The sequence below is a fragment of the Triturus cristatus genome, chromosome 7 (assembly GCF_964204655.1).
Source record: "Triturus cristatus chromosome 7, aTriCri1.1, whole genome shotgun sequence".
Taxonomy (NCBI): Eukaryota; Metazoa; Chordata; class Amphibia; order Caudata; family Salamandridae; genus Triturus; species Triturus cristatus.
Genome location: NC_140590.1, coordinates 1,770,140,589 through 1,770,159,378, shown reverse-complemented (window position 1 = coordinate 1,770,159,378; position 18,790 = coordinate 1,770,140,589). Strand labels below are relative to the sequence as shown.

The 18,790-nt window shown below is 45.7% G+C and overlaps 1 protein-coding gene across 1 annotated transcript in view; it reads right to left on the bottom strand.

The window, feature by feature from the left end:
• LOC146813037 (uncharacterized) overlaps positions 1–14,447 on the bottom strand; it is a 165,537-nt gene extending 151,090 nt beyond the window's left edge. The window contains exons 1-2 of the mRNA XM_085615251.1: positions 14,255–14,447; positions 7,890–8,118 (exon numbers count right to left, since the gene is read on the bottom strand). Coding sequence (XP_085471377.1) covers positions 7,890–8,046 — 157 coding nt within the window. The 5' untranslated portion in view covers positions 8,047–8,118; positions 14,255–14,447. The remainder of the gene's footprint in view (positions 1–7,889; positions 8,119–14,254) is intronic.
• Positions 14,448–18,790: the final 4,343 nt, after the last annotated feature.

Sequence of the window (18,790 nt, the reverse complement as noted above, 5' to 3'; positions counted from 1 at the left end):
AAGCTATTGGTACTGAATAAATTCCCTCCCATGCCCCCACCCATATGTGGTGCACTCATTTTTTATGTTGCTATGTCAAAATAATGGGATTGTGGGATAGGGAGATGATAGCTGCAGTCTGGCTGTAGTTCCCTTCAATGTTTCATACACGCTCAGGGAACTGCTCCATAGGTGATTCTTAAAGATAGATGTGATCTTAAACTTATTGAAAGAACGGATAGATCCAATCACACCATAGTGAGGAGGGTATATGGAAAGGGAAATGCTTCTCTTCGGTCGTTAGAGGTGGATATATAGCATGAAGAACAAAGAGTTGAGAAGCACTCTACCAACGGAGCCACTGGCCTGCCTTCTCAGAATGAATGGTGCTGACTGGGGAATACTGGTAGCTCACAGACATATGATCTCACTATCTACAGATGATGCACTGTAGTACATAGGAAACATGAGAAGAGATCTGCCAGTAGTTATAGGAGATCTGACAGAATATAGGGATATCTCCAGCCTGAGAAAAATTGGATAACATCACGCATATTCTTCATTAAACCACTGTATGAGCTATACCAAACACGCCCACTGGCAACTAACCTCCATTGGGAACTGACTTCTTTCCGGGGGGAAAGCAAGATGGCGGCTTGCTAACGGCCGTTGCAGAGAGAGCAGTGAGGGCTCGGATGGGCGAGCCTGATCGCGAGTAGTTCGTGTGGATTTTCTTCCCCGGAGTAAAAGGAGCCCTTTCGTATTCATCACGCTTCTGATGTTATCTATCTGCCTGATTATCCGAGGCTCCCGGAGGCAAACCGCGAGGCAAATCGCTCGGACTGTTCTGTTCGTGGCTCTCGCGTCGGGTGGTGGACGCTGCGGTGGACGCTGCGGAAACACAGGAGGGCGGAGCCCGGACGCAAGGTCGCCAAGCAGGGCAGGAATCAGGCGGAGTGCAGCGGATTCTCGCTCCGGACCAGAGGCAGCGGGCTTTCGCGGTGGTGACAATACAAAAGACCTAGGTATGGGCCCTAAAGCTGCATCGGGGGCAAAATCAGCTACCCAAAGGAAAAAGGCCCCACGGGACGACAACGGCAGTGCCTTACCATCTAATGACGACTCCAATATGAAATGTCCCACTGGTTCAGCAAAAAAAAAGCAGCAGAATACCGGGAGAACCCGCCAGGCTACCCCCTCGACTGCTTCGATTGCCGATATCTTCTCTAAATCGGGTAAGGAGAGCGAGGTTGGGAAGGCGAAGGAGCTGGTTCAAATGGGGGGGGCAGTGCCTCCTCAGAAGGTATAGACACCGTTCAAAAGGCCGAAATCGAGGTTGATAAGCCTATGGGTGGGCTTTCCTCCATCGTCTCTGAAAGTTCACAGCAAGTACCGCCTACAGTATTAAAATCGTTAAATAAGGCAAACCCCGATGCCGTTCCTATTGGGGGCAAAGAGTTTAAGGCGATGCATCTGGCGGAAAGTAGGTTACCCCTGGAAGCCCCATTCGGAAAAGCAGGCCCCCTTGTGCAGGGCTCGGCTATGGCTCATAATGGTCTTCAATTACAGGAATTTGGGCAGTCAGACCACCTGAATTTTGGAGCGGATCCGGGCTTAGGTTCAGGCTCTGGTATCACTCCCATTGAAAAGGAAAAGGATTCTAGTGAGTGTTTCTTTTCTGTTTCTGAAGGGGTGGAATGGTCAGAAGACGATGATGAGCGCAGCTCTTTTTTAGATTCAGAGAGCGACTCAGAAACAAATCCATCGGCAATTACATCCAGACCCCCAGTAGGTCCAACTATAAGAAAGCTGGCTCTGGCCAACCCCGAATGTGAACTCAGTTGGGATCATTCTCCGGCTTTGGCTCTGCAGGGGTCTCCCAATGCAGAAGCCACCCATTTAACAATATTGGTAACTATTCATAAGGAGATAATCTTACACAGAGAGGAGACCCGCCAGGACAATCGAAAGGCTCAGGCTGCCATGGGGAAGATTCAGGGTGTGGTCAGGAAACTCTCAAAAGTGTGTACAAATACTGGGGATCGAGTTTCTAATTTGGAGGAAAGAATTGTGGCGACGGAGACTGAGGTAGCTGCAGCCACTAGCCAGGTGAACTCTCATTATGCGCAGGCTGTAGATATGCAGTGGAAAATGGAGGAGCTGGAGAACAGGCTGCGCCGGAACAACTTGAGGGTTCTGGGAATCCCCGAGGGAGTTGAGGGCTCCGATATCAAAGCCTTTATTATTAAACTTTTCGAGCAAGCATTCCCAGAGCTCTCTAATTGGAATTGGCCTACCGAAATTCAACGGGTTCACCGCACTTCCTTTAAACTTCGCAAGAGCACCAAGGAAGGCGACAAACCTAGGGCAGTGTTAATCTTCTTTGGCAATTTCATTCTGAGACAATCCATTGCAGAAAAAACAAGACCGGATGCTAAAAGAAGTAGTGAAGGGTTCTCTTTCTTTGTGCGCCCGGACTTCTGTCATGCGACAGTCGAGCGTAGATGGCGGCTGAGGGAGCTGATTAAACCATTCCAAGATAAGAAGATCCAAGCCTTCCTGATAAACCCTGCCCAGTTGAAAATAATCAATGAAGGCAGAACTGTATTTTTTGCCTCAGAAATCAAGGCAAAAGAATACTTGGACTCTTTAGGCAAATAGTTCTATCTGTTAAGCAGCCTGGCGTCATATTCACTTTAGTCTCCCTTTAAGGCCGCACTAGAGGATTGAATTGTCAAGGGGAATCGAGTATCCAATGTCATTTTGGTTAAGAAGTTTGGTTTGGCCTCGCCAAAAGGTTTAAGATTATTTTTTTATTTTTTATTTTTAGATTGTCCTCACTGTAATCTCTGTATTCCATCATACGCACAGACTAGGTCTGAGCGCTTTCCAGAGGGGTTTGGCGTGTGGGGTTGGGGATGGGGTGCCGGGCTCAGGAACCTGGGGTCGGTAGGGTGTTGGGGGGGTGGGATCATTGGGGGAAAAGGGGGAAAAAAGAAAATCGCAGGTTGGAAAGGTTGGAAAAGTTGGAAGAATTTGGATTTCTGCGTAGGCAGGTTATGAATTTTGTAACAGATAACCCGTTTAAGGTACAGGTGATTTTTGATGTACAGGCAGAATCTTGGGATGGCACGTATTAAAATATGTTCAGTCAATATAGGCGGGTTGAATGATTGGAGAAAGCGTAATAAAATGGCACAATATGTGAAACATAATAACTTCGACGTCTTATGTCTACAAGAAACACATCTCCCTTGGGCTAGAAGGAGTCTTATGCTCCTAAATGGTTTCGAGTTGCTAACATGTACAACACAATCATCGACTATTAGAGGGGTCGCTGTGTTAGCCAGAACATCCTTGGGTGGAGCTAGGCGAAGTAAAGCTGACAGTAGCGGGAGATGGCTTCTGGTCGAGATGAGAAATGGCTTTACGCTATGTGTGGTATATGGTTCAAATGGAGATGATCCTGAGATCTTTGATTTTCTAGAAATGGAATTGATAATCTGGGTTACCCCTATAATATTTTGTGGGGATCTGAACATTTCCGCTGATTGGTGCAGTGAGTTAGTCTATTCGGGACGGAAACCGAGAGTTTTTAGGGCTATAAAGGCTCTCATAAATTCACATGGATTGGTAGATGTTTGGGGAGTCAAGGAACCTGCTAAATCGGGCTTTACATATTTTTCAAACCCTTTTCAAAAATACTCAAAACTTGATTATTTTTTGGTATCATCCTCCGAAATCAACAGGGTGGAAATTACTAAACTTACGAAGCTGCTGTCGGATCATAATCCCCTAGTACTAACATATCAAATCGCAGCGTTGGGAAAGGCTCGGCCAAGGTGGACCTTTGAAAGGAGACTACTGTCTGATAATAGATTTATCGAACACATAAGGAAATGGGTGGTGGATTTTTTCGATGCCAATCGATATAGCACATCACGAAACGGGGTTTGGGAGTCTTTTAAAGCTGCTTTCAGGGGTGAATCAATAAGCTACGCAACAAGACTGAGAAGGGAGGATAGGAGTAAGATCGAAATACTTGTTAGGAAATTGTCTGTTGCGGAGGAACAGCATACTCTTGATATTGTACAAGGTGGGGATAGCAATGAGAGTTACAAGATATTGTTGGCAGCTAGAGCGGAATTACAGAAGTTGGTGACGCAGAGGTCAATGTCTGAATATCAAACAACTAGGGCTAAACGGTATGAGACGAGTGAACAGGCAGGCAGAATTCTTGCTTTACAAATTAAGCAGGGGAAATCTAAAAATATTATCTCCAAGATTGAAGAAAATGGAATAGAGTATTCTGACGCCAAAGAAATTTTACAGGTTTTTAAGAACTTTTATCAAAAACTCTACACTGATGAGAAGTTAGTTGACTCCCAAAGAGAAAAAGTTAGCGACAATGGCCCTCGCATTGCGGACCTACTAAGGGAGGAGCTGGAGAGGGATATTAATGGGAATGAGATTCTGGCTGCCCTGCATGAGTCGGCTTCGGGTAAGGCAGCGGGCCCTGACGGAATTCCCCTGGAGGTGTATAAATGCCTGGAAGTTGAGATCACCCCGCTTCTAATCGATCTTTTTAATGGTGTAATTGGCACAGGAAAGGTCCCGCAGTCATGGCGGGAGACCAATATAGTTGTCTTTCACAAAAAAGGGAAACCTAGGGAGAAACCAGGGTCTTATCGTCCCATTTCATTGATTAATGCCGACACGAAGCTTTACTCTAAAATTTGGGCTAGAAGGTTGGGCAGGATCATAGGCGATCTTGTCTCCCCATGGCAGCATGGATTTGTGCCTGGGCGAGGTACTACAGACCATATTAGGAGGGCAATAGCTTTATTTGATGCCCAGGCCGTGATGGGGGGAGAGATGGCCATGATCTTGCTTGACGCTGAAAAAGCCTTTGATCGCGTAGCCTGGGCTTTTCTTTGGCAGATTTTAAGGGGAAGAGGTTTCGGTGAAAAATGTATCCAAGCGATCAGGGAAATGTATGTTGATCCAGTCGCACGGATTGTCGTAATGGGGGAGTGTTCGGAGAAAATCTTTATAAATAGAGGTACGCGTCAAGGCTGCCCATGTTCCCCAATCTTTTTTGCCCTCTATATCGACCCACTTATTCGGCAGATATTAGAGAGCCCTTTGATAAGTCCTGTGGTCTGTAATGGCTATGAAAATAAGATTATGGCATATGCAGATGATTTAGCAGTGATAACCACTAACCCTCAACAGGCTCTGGTGGTTTTGGCCGAACTGGCCAGAATATTTGGGCGTCAATCTGGGTATCTGCTAAACGAATCTAAAACTCAAATTATATGTACTAGAAACATTGCTAAATCAGACCCCAGATTTATGGACTCGGCAAACTACTTGGGTGTCAGAATTAATGCGTCAGTCGATAAAATTATAGAGGAGAACTTTGTCCCATTGGGTCAATCTATTGAGTCTGATCTGAAAAGATTTGATGTTTTACACCTGTCATTGATTGGGAGGGTTAACGTCCTCAAAATGACAATGTTTCCTAAGATACTTTATCTGTTTCGTGCTATTCCCCTCTTAGTCGAGGAGAAAGTCATCAAAAATTTGGAATCAATTTTTATTAGGTTTATATGGCAGTATGGAAAAATCAGGCGCTCTACGAGCTTACTGTCTCTTCCTAGGGAAAGAGGGGGGCTTACATTACCCAATCTAGGGCTTTATCATTGGTCATGCTTGTTAACCCAAATGTCTATTCTTTTTCAGTCAAAGCCATCTCATAACCCTGAAAACTTGGATATTCAGAAGCCACCCTCAATCTATGAGCTATTAGTGGGTAGGAAAGCATTAGGTCTCTTGATGTGTGAAGTCGATCGCAGATATTATAAAAGGGCCCGTTTCAAGATTTTGGAAGGAGTATGGGGGCTCTGGAGGGCTATATCCAGGTTATGTAAAATCCCTAAGATTCATTCGTATCTTCACCTTTGCAATTCTAGTTTATTCTGGAAGCTGGGTCTGGAAAGAAACCTTCAGGCTTGGAAGGAGCAGGGAATTAAGACACTAGGGGATATACTGGGTGAGGATGGGATTGAGGGGTTTGATGTCCTTCACCGTAGAGCCGGTATTCCTTCAAGTCACTGGCTCTCTTATGTTCAACTAGTTAGCTCATTCAAGTCTTTAAGACCCAAGGTACCATTTTCGTTAAAATCTCCCTTGATCGATATGTTGGTGAAAGGGGGTCAGAGAATTAAAAGTATATACATGTCTTTATTGGGTGAAATCCAAGACGATCTGGAGAAAACGGAAAATACCCTTGCAGTAAAATTAGGGAACCCTGATATAGATCTGGATATGGCACTATATTTGAATAAAAAAGTATTTCGCTCTACGAATCTGAGGGCACAGCATTACAAGACAGTATTTGATCTGTATCATACTCCCGCTAAGCTTCTCGCTTGGGGGGTCAGGGAAGATGATTCGTGTCCCAGATGTAATATGGGACATGCAGATATATTGCATATGTTTTATAACTGTGGTTCTTTAACAGTTATTCAGGGAGAAATTGTCAAATTTTGGGAGGAACTATTAGGTTTAAGAATCGATTTGTCTCCCTCTTTGATGTTATTGGGTATAGATAATAGACTAAACCTTGAAAAGGCCGAGGAAGCTTTGGTTTTTCATTTCTGTAGCCGTTCTTCGGATCTTAATTTCCTCAGGTTGGAAGGACACTAATCCTCCCTCATTTCAATTATGGTTATCAAGATTATTGGGCATATATAATATAGAGCTATCATTGTATGCTCAGAAAGGGAAGAAAAGTAGGGATTTCGGGGAGTCTATCTGGGCCCCCATATCCGAATGGATTGCCGCAAGACCAGGAGAGGGAGCAAATATTGCACTGTGAATGTATATTTACCTCGCCTTTTGTTTTATCTTTTTCTCTGTTGGCCAACCTCTGCGAAGGTTAAGAATGTCTGTTATGTTTTTTTTTTTTTTTTGTCTCTGTGTTCTTTCCGACTGTATCCAACTGCATAATAAAATTAAAAAAATAAAATAAAAAAAAAAAGGGAACTGACTTCTTTCCAGTACCTTGGTATGCAAATATACCAAGAAGATGCGCCTCTGATCGGGCAGTACTTGTGAACACCAAAGTTAGTTGCATTTTGATGTACACTCTTGTTATTACTTATGGGCAGATTCGGTGTATCCAAAATGGCAGTTCTGCCTAAACTCCTATATGGTTTCATCTTTGATGGTGGTTTTTCACAGACATTCCTCAAAGACATCCATATGATGCTATCAAATGTGATTTGATGCAGCACAAGGAAATGGGTGGTATTGGGCAAACTTCAATTCCCTACAGGGGACCAGAGTGCCCCCGACAATGAACTATACTACATCGCAGCACAGCACCTCTGAAACGGAGACCAAAAACTTAAAAGATGAACTTCCAGCCGTCACTGCAGGAGGTTCAACGCTGCTGATGACCAGTCCCAAACTAGTCAAAGTTGCCAGAGTATGCTTGAAAAATTGTGCCAAAGGCATCCAACAAACAGCAATTTCGAGAGGTGGTTCAATGTGGAGATAAGCAACCTTGGATCACTGCCTAAACTGACACAGTGGGAGATTTATATGACAATGGAACAATTAGCTCTCAAAAATTTGAGGGAGTCCCACAGTAACGCACTGGAACAATGTATGATACACAATGCACTAGAATGTGTTTTTGTTAATCATGCATTAATAAGTAGGACTACAACATATGTATGAGGGTGGATGATTGTGCAGAACGCTACAAAAACATTAGGTTTAAGTGACAGTTTTATAGAAAATTTTACCTATCTTAATACCAATAAAAGGCTTTATGTTTTGTTCCATTTACCCAAATATTTCTGATTTGTTGTCAGTTAAAGTATCTAAATATGAGTTACCTTTGAAACACTTAGATCTGCACAGACAACATGTTCCAAATTTTTCTGTGTCCTCTGTTTGGTCCCTTGTTGGTGAAGATAGGGCATCCTTCTTTTCTTTGTGTTTTGAAACCTCAGGATTTGTTGATTCTTTGGGATTTGATGTAGATTGATCCATTGATTACAAAGAGCCCCTTTGTTCTTGTTTTTCTGTGAAATTTACGAAGACTACGTTTCTGTGATATTTGTCCTGAAGGAATATAAAACGAAAAAAATGCCATTCATAAACATGGTTTCCAATAATGTCACCAATTTCATACTGACTGCTTAGGAAACGAATGAACTGTATTTCTGAAAAATGCTTCCATCAAAAGCAAAAATGACATACTTTTAACTACATCATGCCTTGTGGTAAATGTAGATTATCATTCCCTGATTCATACACCGGTGAAGGAGGTATGAAGTGAAAGATTAACAGCATAACCCTTGAAGAAGAGCTGCAGAGATGTAATGGTAGTTCTGCATCATATATATCTTCATTATATATTTTCAAAAGTCAGGTCATTCCACTTGGTGAAGCAGGGAAGAAGCAAGCTACTTGCCTATAACTACTGGTCTCCACTGTTGGTGCCAGGCTATGGCAGAGGCAACATTGTCCTGCTTAGTGTGTCTTGCAAAGAACACCACCATCTCAAGTGAAGACCACACACACAAACCTTTCGCTGGCAGCAGAAGGCTCAGCTTGCACAGAGAGTGAAAGACATTAAGTAATGTACAGTACAAAGAAGGGACTCTGCGGTAAGAACAGTTTTGGGGGCATGTTACGCACAGTCAACTGCTATCCTTTCAATATGGTTGGACAGGGAATCCACACAGACAATATCAAACTTTTACCAAGTGAGGGCATGTGTTGGGATTTGCACCACAGGAACAGTTTTAGCAGTATCAACTCCTCCTACTTTTGAATTAAACAAAAACAAAACCACAAACAAAAACCACCCTACCTATGGTATAGCACTACATTGCCCTCCGACATTGTGAGTACCTTACTGTGTGTTATAACAAAGTACTTATTTTCTTACATAAAAGCAGTGGCTTGACAATGATATATTAACTATTTTTAAATGTTTTACTGAGTTTCAAGACTACAATCCCACACCATCTACCTGAGTGAACCTTGAACTTCTCAACTTTGCTACCTTGAGGGTCAAGCACTAAAAGGGTGCACTTGACATTTGAGCTTTGGGTCCAACTGTAAGTTAAACCGCCAGGCACAAGTGAAGTAAAAGGCTCTCATTTATAAAATGTGATCTCAGTAAGCTCTGGGAGTTCTGAAATAGTTCCACCACATTTTCTTATGATTTGAGGTTTCAGGGGAGAATGCCATGCTTGTTCAGGATTAACAGCTAAAATCATAAATGTAGGTTATGGAAAACCTTGCTCGGTTAATCAGTTTATAATTTTCCCTCATTAATAAGAGACTTTCACAATTCCGAAACATCTGAGAAAAAGTCATTATTGGCCTCACTACGACTTCCAGGTGTTAAGTTTTACAAACTACGCCAGTAGTTTTTTGCGCTTCATGTTCCCTCATACCTTACAAAAAGGTTTTGAACAGATAAATTAGAAGTCACTTTAATCAATACAACATCACAATCTTCTAACCTGAAAAATCTAACTGCTTTTATCTCTGTATATCACCGATAATTGAAGCAGAACGTGGCTTACCAAGTACTAGGAAAAGCTAATGTCTCAATACAAGACTCATACTCTACCTCCTACGCTGTAGCCACATCACACCGCATCTCAGGAAGCCACACTGGCTCCGTATTCACAAGCGCAGCCAATTCACAGTCCTGCTAAGTGTCACTCATCAGGCGTTAGGCTAACGCATTCTGGAAATTTCCCTGCATTACCGCAAGGGTCCAGAATGCTCACGCAATTCAGCTGAGATGTAAGATTTCCCCATCCTATAATTCTTCCTTTTCAAGTTTGCGTTGTTACCATCCCTTTCTGCCACGGACAGCCAAAGTGGAGAGGGTATAAAACAGAAATAAACCTCAGCACTCCTATTCAAGTAAATATCAATTCATAGAGTTATTCAAGTCTATCAATTCAAAGTACCAGCAGGACATCAAAGTCGTTCTTGCCGTTAGTAATATAATCAGGATGATCAGCTTAGTGTGTCAATCCTCCTTCCAGGCATTGAACCGGCAGCCGACACGTGTTTCGTTTCACAGAAACCTTTCCAAAGCTTCAATCGATATTTAGCACGAATTACCACACAGTAGTGTATGTCCGTCCAAGTCTTGTCATAGGAAGTCGTTTGTCCCTATTGAATTTGTCGAGAAAAACTAGGTATGTTTTTTTCCTCTCTGTAATACAGTAGACCGCGTCACGTATTCATATGTGTAAAACAGCTTCTTATTTTTTGTATTTTTTCGCTTGTCATTCTTTATTTTGTGTAGTCACAGAGTCAGGGGCTATGATATGCCCCTTATGTCCTTGAGGCTCCCTCGCGGCGCAGTCGTTCCCGAAATAGATCTGCAGCCTATTTCGTCCTGATTATATTACTAATGTTTTTTCAATCTTGTAATTTTGGAACATATTCATATTAAACTGATACGGCAAGAACGACTTTGATGTCCTGCTGGTACTTTGAATTGATAAGACTTGAATACCTCTATGAATTGATATGTACTTGAATAGGAGTGCCGAGGTTTATTTCTGTTTTATGCTCTCACCGGGTCCAATTGGGCTTCTGTGTCTTAGCACCTTAGGCAGTGGGGTGCAGTCCTTATAACCTCGAGGGGCACCAAGACTCACATGCAGGTATTGTATGCACAAGGAGAATAGATGTGCTACCAATTGTTCCACCACTGCCGTTTGTAAATATTGTCAAAGTGGAGAGGGTGTTTTGAGCCCTCACAGGGTGACAGATCAGCCCACAAGCGTTCCTGCGATCCTAATTGGATCTTATTCGGCCTTCTCCACGTCATGCACAATGATTGGTGCTTGCTGCATGGCAGCATATCCCACGTGGCTTGCTCTACTACGTAACTCTTCTTCACGGTCCTGGGACTTGTACCCGGTTATCACTGTGCATCCCGGAGTTGCTGTTACCCTCCTCCTGTGAGACAGCATTACTATGGGCCGACAATCACAGGCAGATCTGCTGAGACTTCAGTGTGTGCTAACTGAGCAGTGTGTCCTGTGCACAACTGGAGTTCTCTTCACTGGGAGTAGCGTAACCTCTGACCCCTCTGTTAGCCCCACTGGTAAGATACGCTGCACAGTGTGCTGCTGCCTCACGCTACTAGGAGGATTTCGAAAATATGGGAGTCTTTTCGAGAACTGATAGTGTGTTTTCAAAAAGAAAGAAAATGTTTTCAGCTTAAAAGTGGAGAGGTGCAAGAGTGTTCTCATGTTTAAGTTATGTCTCTATTTAGTGACATGAGCACATTCGTCTCGCGGGGCTAAGCCTGCTGACAGATGCACCAAACCTTGCTACCTGAACATCAGAGACCCGAGCATGCTCTGCCCGTGGCCTAGTGCTCTGCACCATGAGCTTAATAGTGCTTCTGAACACCTAACCATTAGCTTATGCCCCCTGATCACCTGTGTAGGGTCCGCCGGCATCTCTGTGACTGCCTGGGCTCGGACAGCTGCATCAATGCTCAGCTGTCGTCACTGACGGGCGAGTGTCCTAACTCCCATCAAATCATGAAGAAGATTGTATTAGTGTGTGTTAAAACACACACCACGTGATAGAGGCCTCCCACCTCTTTAAACTGGGCTCTAAAAATGCTCTTCTCTGGAAACCATGTAGAGGCCTGTGCAAAGGTTGTACATACGTTTGTTGTAATATTTGAGAGTGCTTGGATATTAAATATGCACTTTATATAGGTGTAACTAAGGGTGCGCATTGGACTAATTGACAGTATCCATGTGTCTCCCTGCGGATAGAAGAAATGCAGCAAGCAAGATTGTTTATCCTGCAGCTTGAGTGAATAGTAGAACATTTACAAATGCTTTAATGTTTATCATTTAATTATCACATTCTCATTTTGATACTCGTGGTTTTGACTAATAACCATCACAGGCTTTTAAGAACCAGAACACATAGTAAAAAGAGAGGATGTTTCACTGTTGCTTTTTGAGGCGGTAGATCATAGGATGTCACGAATGTTGCTCGGAGTTTACTGAGCGCTTTAGCTGAGCATTTGCCTGCTTCAGTGTGCTATGGTCAGACACACTCATGTGCAGGCAGCAAGAACAGAGGGTCAGCTGCACTGATGATGGCCTCTCGTTGTGACCTTGCCAGGTTATCCTCTTTCTTGGTGCAATTAGTCAGGCTGATGATCTCTGCTGTTCTGAGCTGGCTCAGTTCTCTCCCCAAGTCTAACTCTGAGAGTCAGGCTGAAAGGAGCAGTAAAGACCACAGGTGTCGCTGCAGTAATCATGATAGACTCTCTCTCAGCTGGTGCACGCTCTGCTAGTCCATCCTCCATCTTCTCAAGGCTTGTAGTTTGCATTTGCCCATGTGCCCATCTCCTACACCTAACTGTGCCAGGCTGTTTAGACTGGCTGAGCAGATTTACGAGTTACTCTGCTCCATCTGAGCTACGTCAATTTCATACCTTACCTAGGCACTTTGGAACATCGCAGAGTGTACTTTCTAGACCAAATAGGAAAATCTTTAATTTGACACATATCTTTTTTCTGCTCTTGACACGGTCTCTCTCAAAGTGTCACATAAATGTTAATGTCACACATAGGCACACTTCAAACTCAGAAATGTCTCACAAAAGCAGCCTTACAACTTGGTGTTCTTAGAGTTTCTCGTTGCTCAAATGGGTGTAATTACTGGTATTTATACGTTTCTTAATTGTTTGATTTTGATCGCAAGAAAGTGTCACTCATAGTCCTTGAAATGTCACTCATAGTTGCGCTGAAATTATGAAAATGTCACACATAGCAATCTGAAACCTCGGCAGATATGAATTCAAATTTCTCACTCACACATACAAAGCCCTCCCTACATAACATATGACAAGAACTCCTTGTTAGAAATGGGATTTCTGGTTGGCTAGGGCTTGCGCCAAAGCCAGGCAGAAACCACCACTCTAGTCAGGGCTGGGGAGTTACACGCCAAAGATAACCCCTGCTCACCCCCTTGGTAGCTTGGCACGAGCAGTCAGGCTTATCTCGGAGGCAATGTGTAAAGCGTTTGCGCGCGCACCCAGCAACAACACCCAAGGCCCACCACAAAAGAAACTCCACACAAGGTTATATATAAAAATAGCCTTTGTATTATACCAAAACACATTAGATAATATTCACACAATTTACACTGTGCCAACTGGCACTGGGCAGAATTTTACAAGGGACTATTTACACGGGACAGGGCCACATGGACCACTGTCAGAATCAGCACAAATCACCAATAGTACATGTAGAACATATACCAATGGAAACACAAAGTAACTGTAGAGCACAACCAGTAACTACTGGCGCAATAATGACCTCAGCGTCATCACACTAGCATCAGGTATAAAACCTATCCTGCATCCATCACAGGGGCATAAACACATTATGCACTTTCTCATTGGTCTAACGCATTAGACCTAACCACCTAAGTATACCTACACTAGGGGGCGTATATCGCACAGGGAAGTACAATCTCCCTATCATCAACCTAAACAGGTAAAACAACCTCATAATCATAGAAGATCACATTTAGAGGAATAACACAGGGTGCGTAAAACATGCTATACACAGTACATTTCCTAACACCCAATCACATTAGCATGAATCGCAATAACACCTGAATCACATTAGGGTCCAGGTCGCACCAAAACCTAAACGTAGCAGCTGCCCACTACTTGCTGGGCAGCTGGGGACAAGAACAGGGCCTAAACGCTGCAGCTGGCACTAAGTGCTGCGCAGCTGGGGAAGTAAAATGAGGCATGGGCTCCCAATAGCCCTTGAAATGATATGCCAAAAACGTTGGAGCCACTTAGACTCTAAACAACATGTCCCCCAGTACTGTGGAGCGCACTGGCGCTTTTAACATGAAATATGGCCCCGAAACATTGGAGCCATCGGGCTCTGAAAATAACCATGTCCCCTGGAGCACACTGGCTCCTGAAAGTCATATGCGCCAACCGTTGGAGCCATCTAGGCTCGGAGAACAAACTTGCACACGTGTTGGAGCCACTCAGGGCTCTGAAATACCTAACAGACTTGCCCCATCGCTAGAGCCCCACGGGGCTCTTTAAGCATACATGCGCCCTTCGTTGGAGCGGCCCGCTGCCATCCGGGGCCGCTCTAGCATGTATACAGCAGTTTCTGCGGAGCCCCCCCTCCAGCCCTGTCACACTCACCGGGCTGTTCTCGGGACTTCCTGCACTCCTCGCGCTTCTCATGGGGCTCCCGAGGCTCCCAGCCACTCAAGGGAGCCCTGCTGGGACGCGAGGCAGCTTCACCTGGGTCCTCTCCTAAGGCCCAGGACTTCCCTCCGGTGCGGCGCGCGGGGCTTCCCTTCACACCCGGGAGCCCCTCGCGACCCGGCACTGCCTCTCGCCTTCTGCTTCCGGTTCCGTCCGGCGGCCCCGCCCACAACCAGGCGGGCCGCGGACGGCAGCGTGGATCTCGGGGGCAATGAGGGGTAGGCTCCCTCGTAACCCAAAAGTACACGGCGGGGCGCCGCCATTAAGGCTGAAGTCGCGGGGTGGGCACCCACGCAGCACAAATACGTCAAAGTCGCGGGGTGGGCACCCGCGCATACAACACATTTAAATAAGCGGGGTAGGCACCCGTTTTGGACTCCCATAAGCGGGGTGGGCACCCGCATTAATTAGGAAATAAAAACGAAGACGCAGGGTGGGCACCTGCGCATCAAAAGCAACCAAATAAGCGGGGTGGGCTCCCGCAAGGCCGGCATCATGGGGGAATCCCTAGTCTGGGGATTCCCTCTCTCTCGCTCACAGCAGCGCGACGCTGCACAGCCCCAGCTCCTCTCTCTGGGGGAAATTAGGATAAAGCGCTCTCCAGGCGCTATGTTCAGGACCAGCAGAAAGTCCTTGAGAGATCCAGGAAACAGAAGCAAAAGGTCCCACAAAGTCCATCAGGCATCCAGGGGCTGGGCAGGGCCCAGGGAGGCAAGCCTTCCCCTGGGCCCCAGCAGCAGCACGCCCCTGGTTGTTTCAAGTTAAGCACAAGAACATTTTCATGGGGTCACAACCCCTCTTTTATACACCGAATCCTTTGTTCTCAAAGATGCAGGGAAGGGGCGAACCAGATACAACTGGTTCCTGAGCACTTTGTTTTGCTCAGCCCCTCTCCCTATTCACAGAACAGGCCAGGGTCATCAGTCGCACCACAGGGGGCGGAGCCAGCATTGTGTGGGGAAAGCCCAGCCCTATTCAGGTCCTAGGTGTACTCCTCCCACCCATCTAGCTGCTGATCTCCCCATTCACCACTGGGTAACTCCACCTGACTCTGGGGATTCCCTATCCCGTCACATGACCTCAGGCAGCCAATCGCCAGACAAGGCACTCATCTCACACTGCACACAGAAATGCCCACTTCTAGAAGTGGCACTTCCACACTAGGTACATTGACGCCGCACACATCATCGTGCAGCATTTCATCACACGAGTCCGCACATACCAAACTCGGCCCTGCACTCCCCACGCATCAGGAACTAACATGGTCACTCAGATCCCCCATGCATTCCTATGGGAGGGCAGGTCAGTCTCACTCAATGTAACCCAGAGCGCACGCACTTTCCACTGGGACACAGTGTGAAAGCGCCTAGAGGCCTAAAACCACTAGTCCTCCATAGGGAAAAAGCTAATATACTCGCAAAAAGTTTAGGGGTGAACCTGCCAGAAGGGCCAAGTCCAACACACCTTAACAAACACATGCACTTTCTCCAACCCACCTGACACCTACGCTCTGCGTCACTCTCACCCATTCCGCAAAAGCAAGTGAAGTCGCTCATTCTCCTACATCGCACCCAAGACATGGAACGACTGCCCTCAACACATCACAGTTTCCAACTCACTTTGTGCATTCCACAACAGGCTGAAGACCTGACTTTTCATATAAGCACCTTGGGATCACACACCTACACACCCTGCCCAAGTGCCTGGATACTAGCTCGGGTGATTAGATAAATATCAACAAAACTAAGAGGGGTTACGTTCCTGCAATAGTCGAAGTGGGCAGTATCAAAGGAGCACAATGTGTCCATACTTTTTTCAATTCAAGAAAAAGGGTTCCCCTATTTTTTGTGAAATGATTAACTATCATGCTTCAGCTGAAGTGTAAAGCAGGGAGTCTTCTGTGCAGTCTAACTAAAGGAGGGGTAGACAACTAAACAAGCCTTTTTTTTAGGTCTCGCCTAGCGTTGCAGCGCACATGCGCTGCTCGCTCTGCGAGGGCTATTGGGATCAAGGAGATTTTAGAAGGGGACTTGAAGCCCTGTCCATCATTTTCATTGGGTGGCGTCAGCGTTTATGCTAAACGCTGGCTTCCCATCGAAAAGGATGGTTCTTGGTTACTGCCCTGTCTCCCTTTTGGACGGCCCATCCGGACTGGGTCGTTAGCTTCACGGCTGTCGTGAAGCTATTTCTTATCTTTAGGAGGCGTGGACTGAGTTTAATGAGTTTTTCACACTGCAGGATCATGTTTCGGAAGTGTTGTTTTATTACTTGTTTAACATTGCAGTAGACAGCTTGTGTTTTTCTGCAAGTTTCCCACTCCTGTACATCGAGCAGTAACAAAGGCATACAGAGAAGCAGCAGGGGGGCGTGAATCTGAGTGCACAGACTGTGCGGCGTGCGCTGCTGCCTGTGCATAAAATAGGCGTTGGCGGGGATGGTTGGACCCGGGCCGGAGGGGCAGCGACCATCGTGGGACTCACATTCTCAGCATGGGATGGCCGCCGCACATCAGGTCGCATCGCCGGCGCTGCGGGAGGGAGAGGCAGTGGCTGCATGCAGCAGTGTGCAGTCCCATGCGGACACAACCCCATGCGGAGTCACCGGCACCGCCTGTAGCCGCCAGGACGCAGTATCGACGAGACAGTCAGTACTTTTTTTAAATTGCTGCTTTCTGCCGTCACTCTTTCCCAGGGCTCTGTGCTGCAAGTAAGAGGGAGGGGAGGCTCCAAGCACATCAAGGGCTGGGATGGAGGGTTCAGGACAAGAGCTCCCAGTAGGACCGGCAGCAAATTCCAGGCCGTTAACACCTATTAGCACCTGATCCTGCTTTATTTCTGGCCCTTTTGCAGTAGGTCAGTTCCCCTTGCGGCTCGCACGGATCCTACCACTTTTACAAGGCTTTCCAGTGCCGTAGGAGAGCAGAGCCAGAATCCTGTGCCTGGGCGAGTTCTTCCATGTGTGGTACCAGCCTGGGGGGCACACGGTCTGCGTAGCGGGACTGCAGCTGCTGTGTGAGGAGAGGACCTGCGGGTAGCTCTTGTCGAGCTCCAAGCCGTACTTTCTGCCCAAGGACTGGGGCAGCGAGCACGGCCAGGTAAGGGGAGTAATTGAAGGGTAGAGCCCGCTGGCAACATGGGTGAACTGGCTGCAAGTTTTCCAGTGCCAGAATTGTGGACGATGACTGTGCTTGTGTGCGACAAAAAATACAAGGCATGCTAGTATAGTTATTCTGTGATTATTGGCTTAACGCTTGATCCATGAGATTTCTCACAGAGAGTTGACAGTTTTAAATAACTGATTGTTTTTCGTGCCGTGGAACAATGTGTGATTGCATTTGGAGTCAAAAAACCGTCTAGATAAAGTAATTCTGTCCATTGTGGGATATGTGCTTCTTTTTACCTGGATGCCACAGCAGACTGAAGTTTGAGTACGCTTGCGTGCGCGTGACCCATGCCCCCACTCCACGCAGACTGAGTCTATTCACTGAAAGGGAAGGGTGGTTGTCACATAGGAGGACTTTATGCTGAAATATTTTGCCTCCCTTTTATAGGAGCTAGGCGTAAAAATGTCCTCTTACTGCTTGCGCCCAGTCTACTTCTAAGCCCTAATAAATCCAATAGAGAAGACTTTAAAGGCAAGAGAAGCTGTATGATTTGCTCAAAATCACACATTGCGCTTAAGCAGGGAAGTCAGTATCTCAAATTAGAACTGCTTGCCTAAAAGCCCTAGCAGTCTTTAAATATTTTACGCTGAGCTCCATGCTGAGCAAAACGACTTTTTGGGGCACTCAAATGAATGTACTGCAAATACTTTCAGTGTTTGCGCGAACTATTACGAGGGGTCTTATTAAGTCAGCTGCCAATTAATTGAAAAGCTTAGGTGGGGACTGATAAATATCCTGCAAGGAATGTACACAATGAACTATCAGAGGATGGTACCTCCCACAATACATAGGCGATGGATTACAAAAGTAGGGAATTGAGTTTAAAACAAGGAGTGAGGGTGACATGGGAGATATTTAGGAATAAAGTGGCAATTGAATGATCACTAAACATGCCAAACGTTTCAATTAGCATTTAAACATGGTGATGGTTTCTAGCAGGGCCTTCAAAATGCCAATTTGGCCAACCAGCAATTGGTAATTGCGCTTTTGTTTTCCAGGGACCGTTTAGCTTGACGAAGGCAGCCTCAGTCTAGCGCTAATAAACCGCGTGTTATAACCTGTTGTGTTGTGTGCATCTTCCTTATTACTATTCTGTCCCTTGCTGCTCAGCCATGTGTGATGTCACTTAGAATGTTGGGAGTGGGGGACTTGAGGAGTGGGCAGTTTGAAGAGATGGGCTGAGCAGCAGGGAGGCTGCTCTTGGTGGGGTTCTACTTGGGACTTATTAGTGGTCTTACATGAGGCTTTACTTGTGATCTACCATCATATTTGATCCTGTAACCTGTCCAATAAATATACAACCTGTT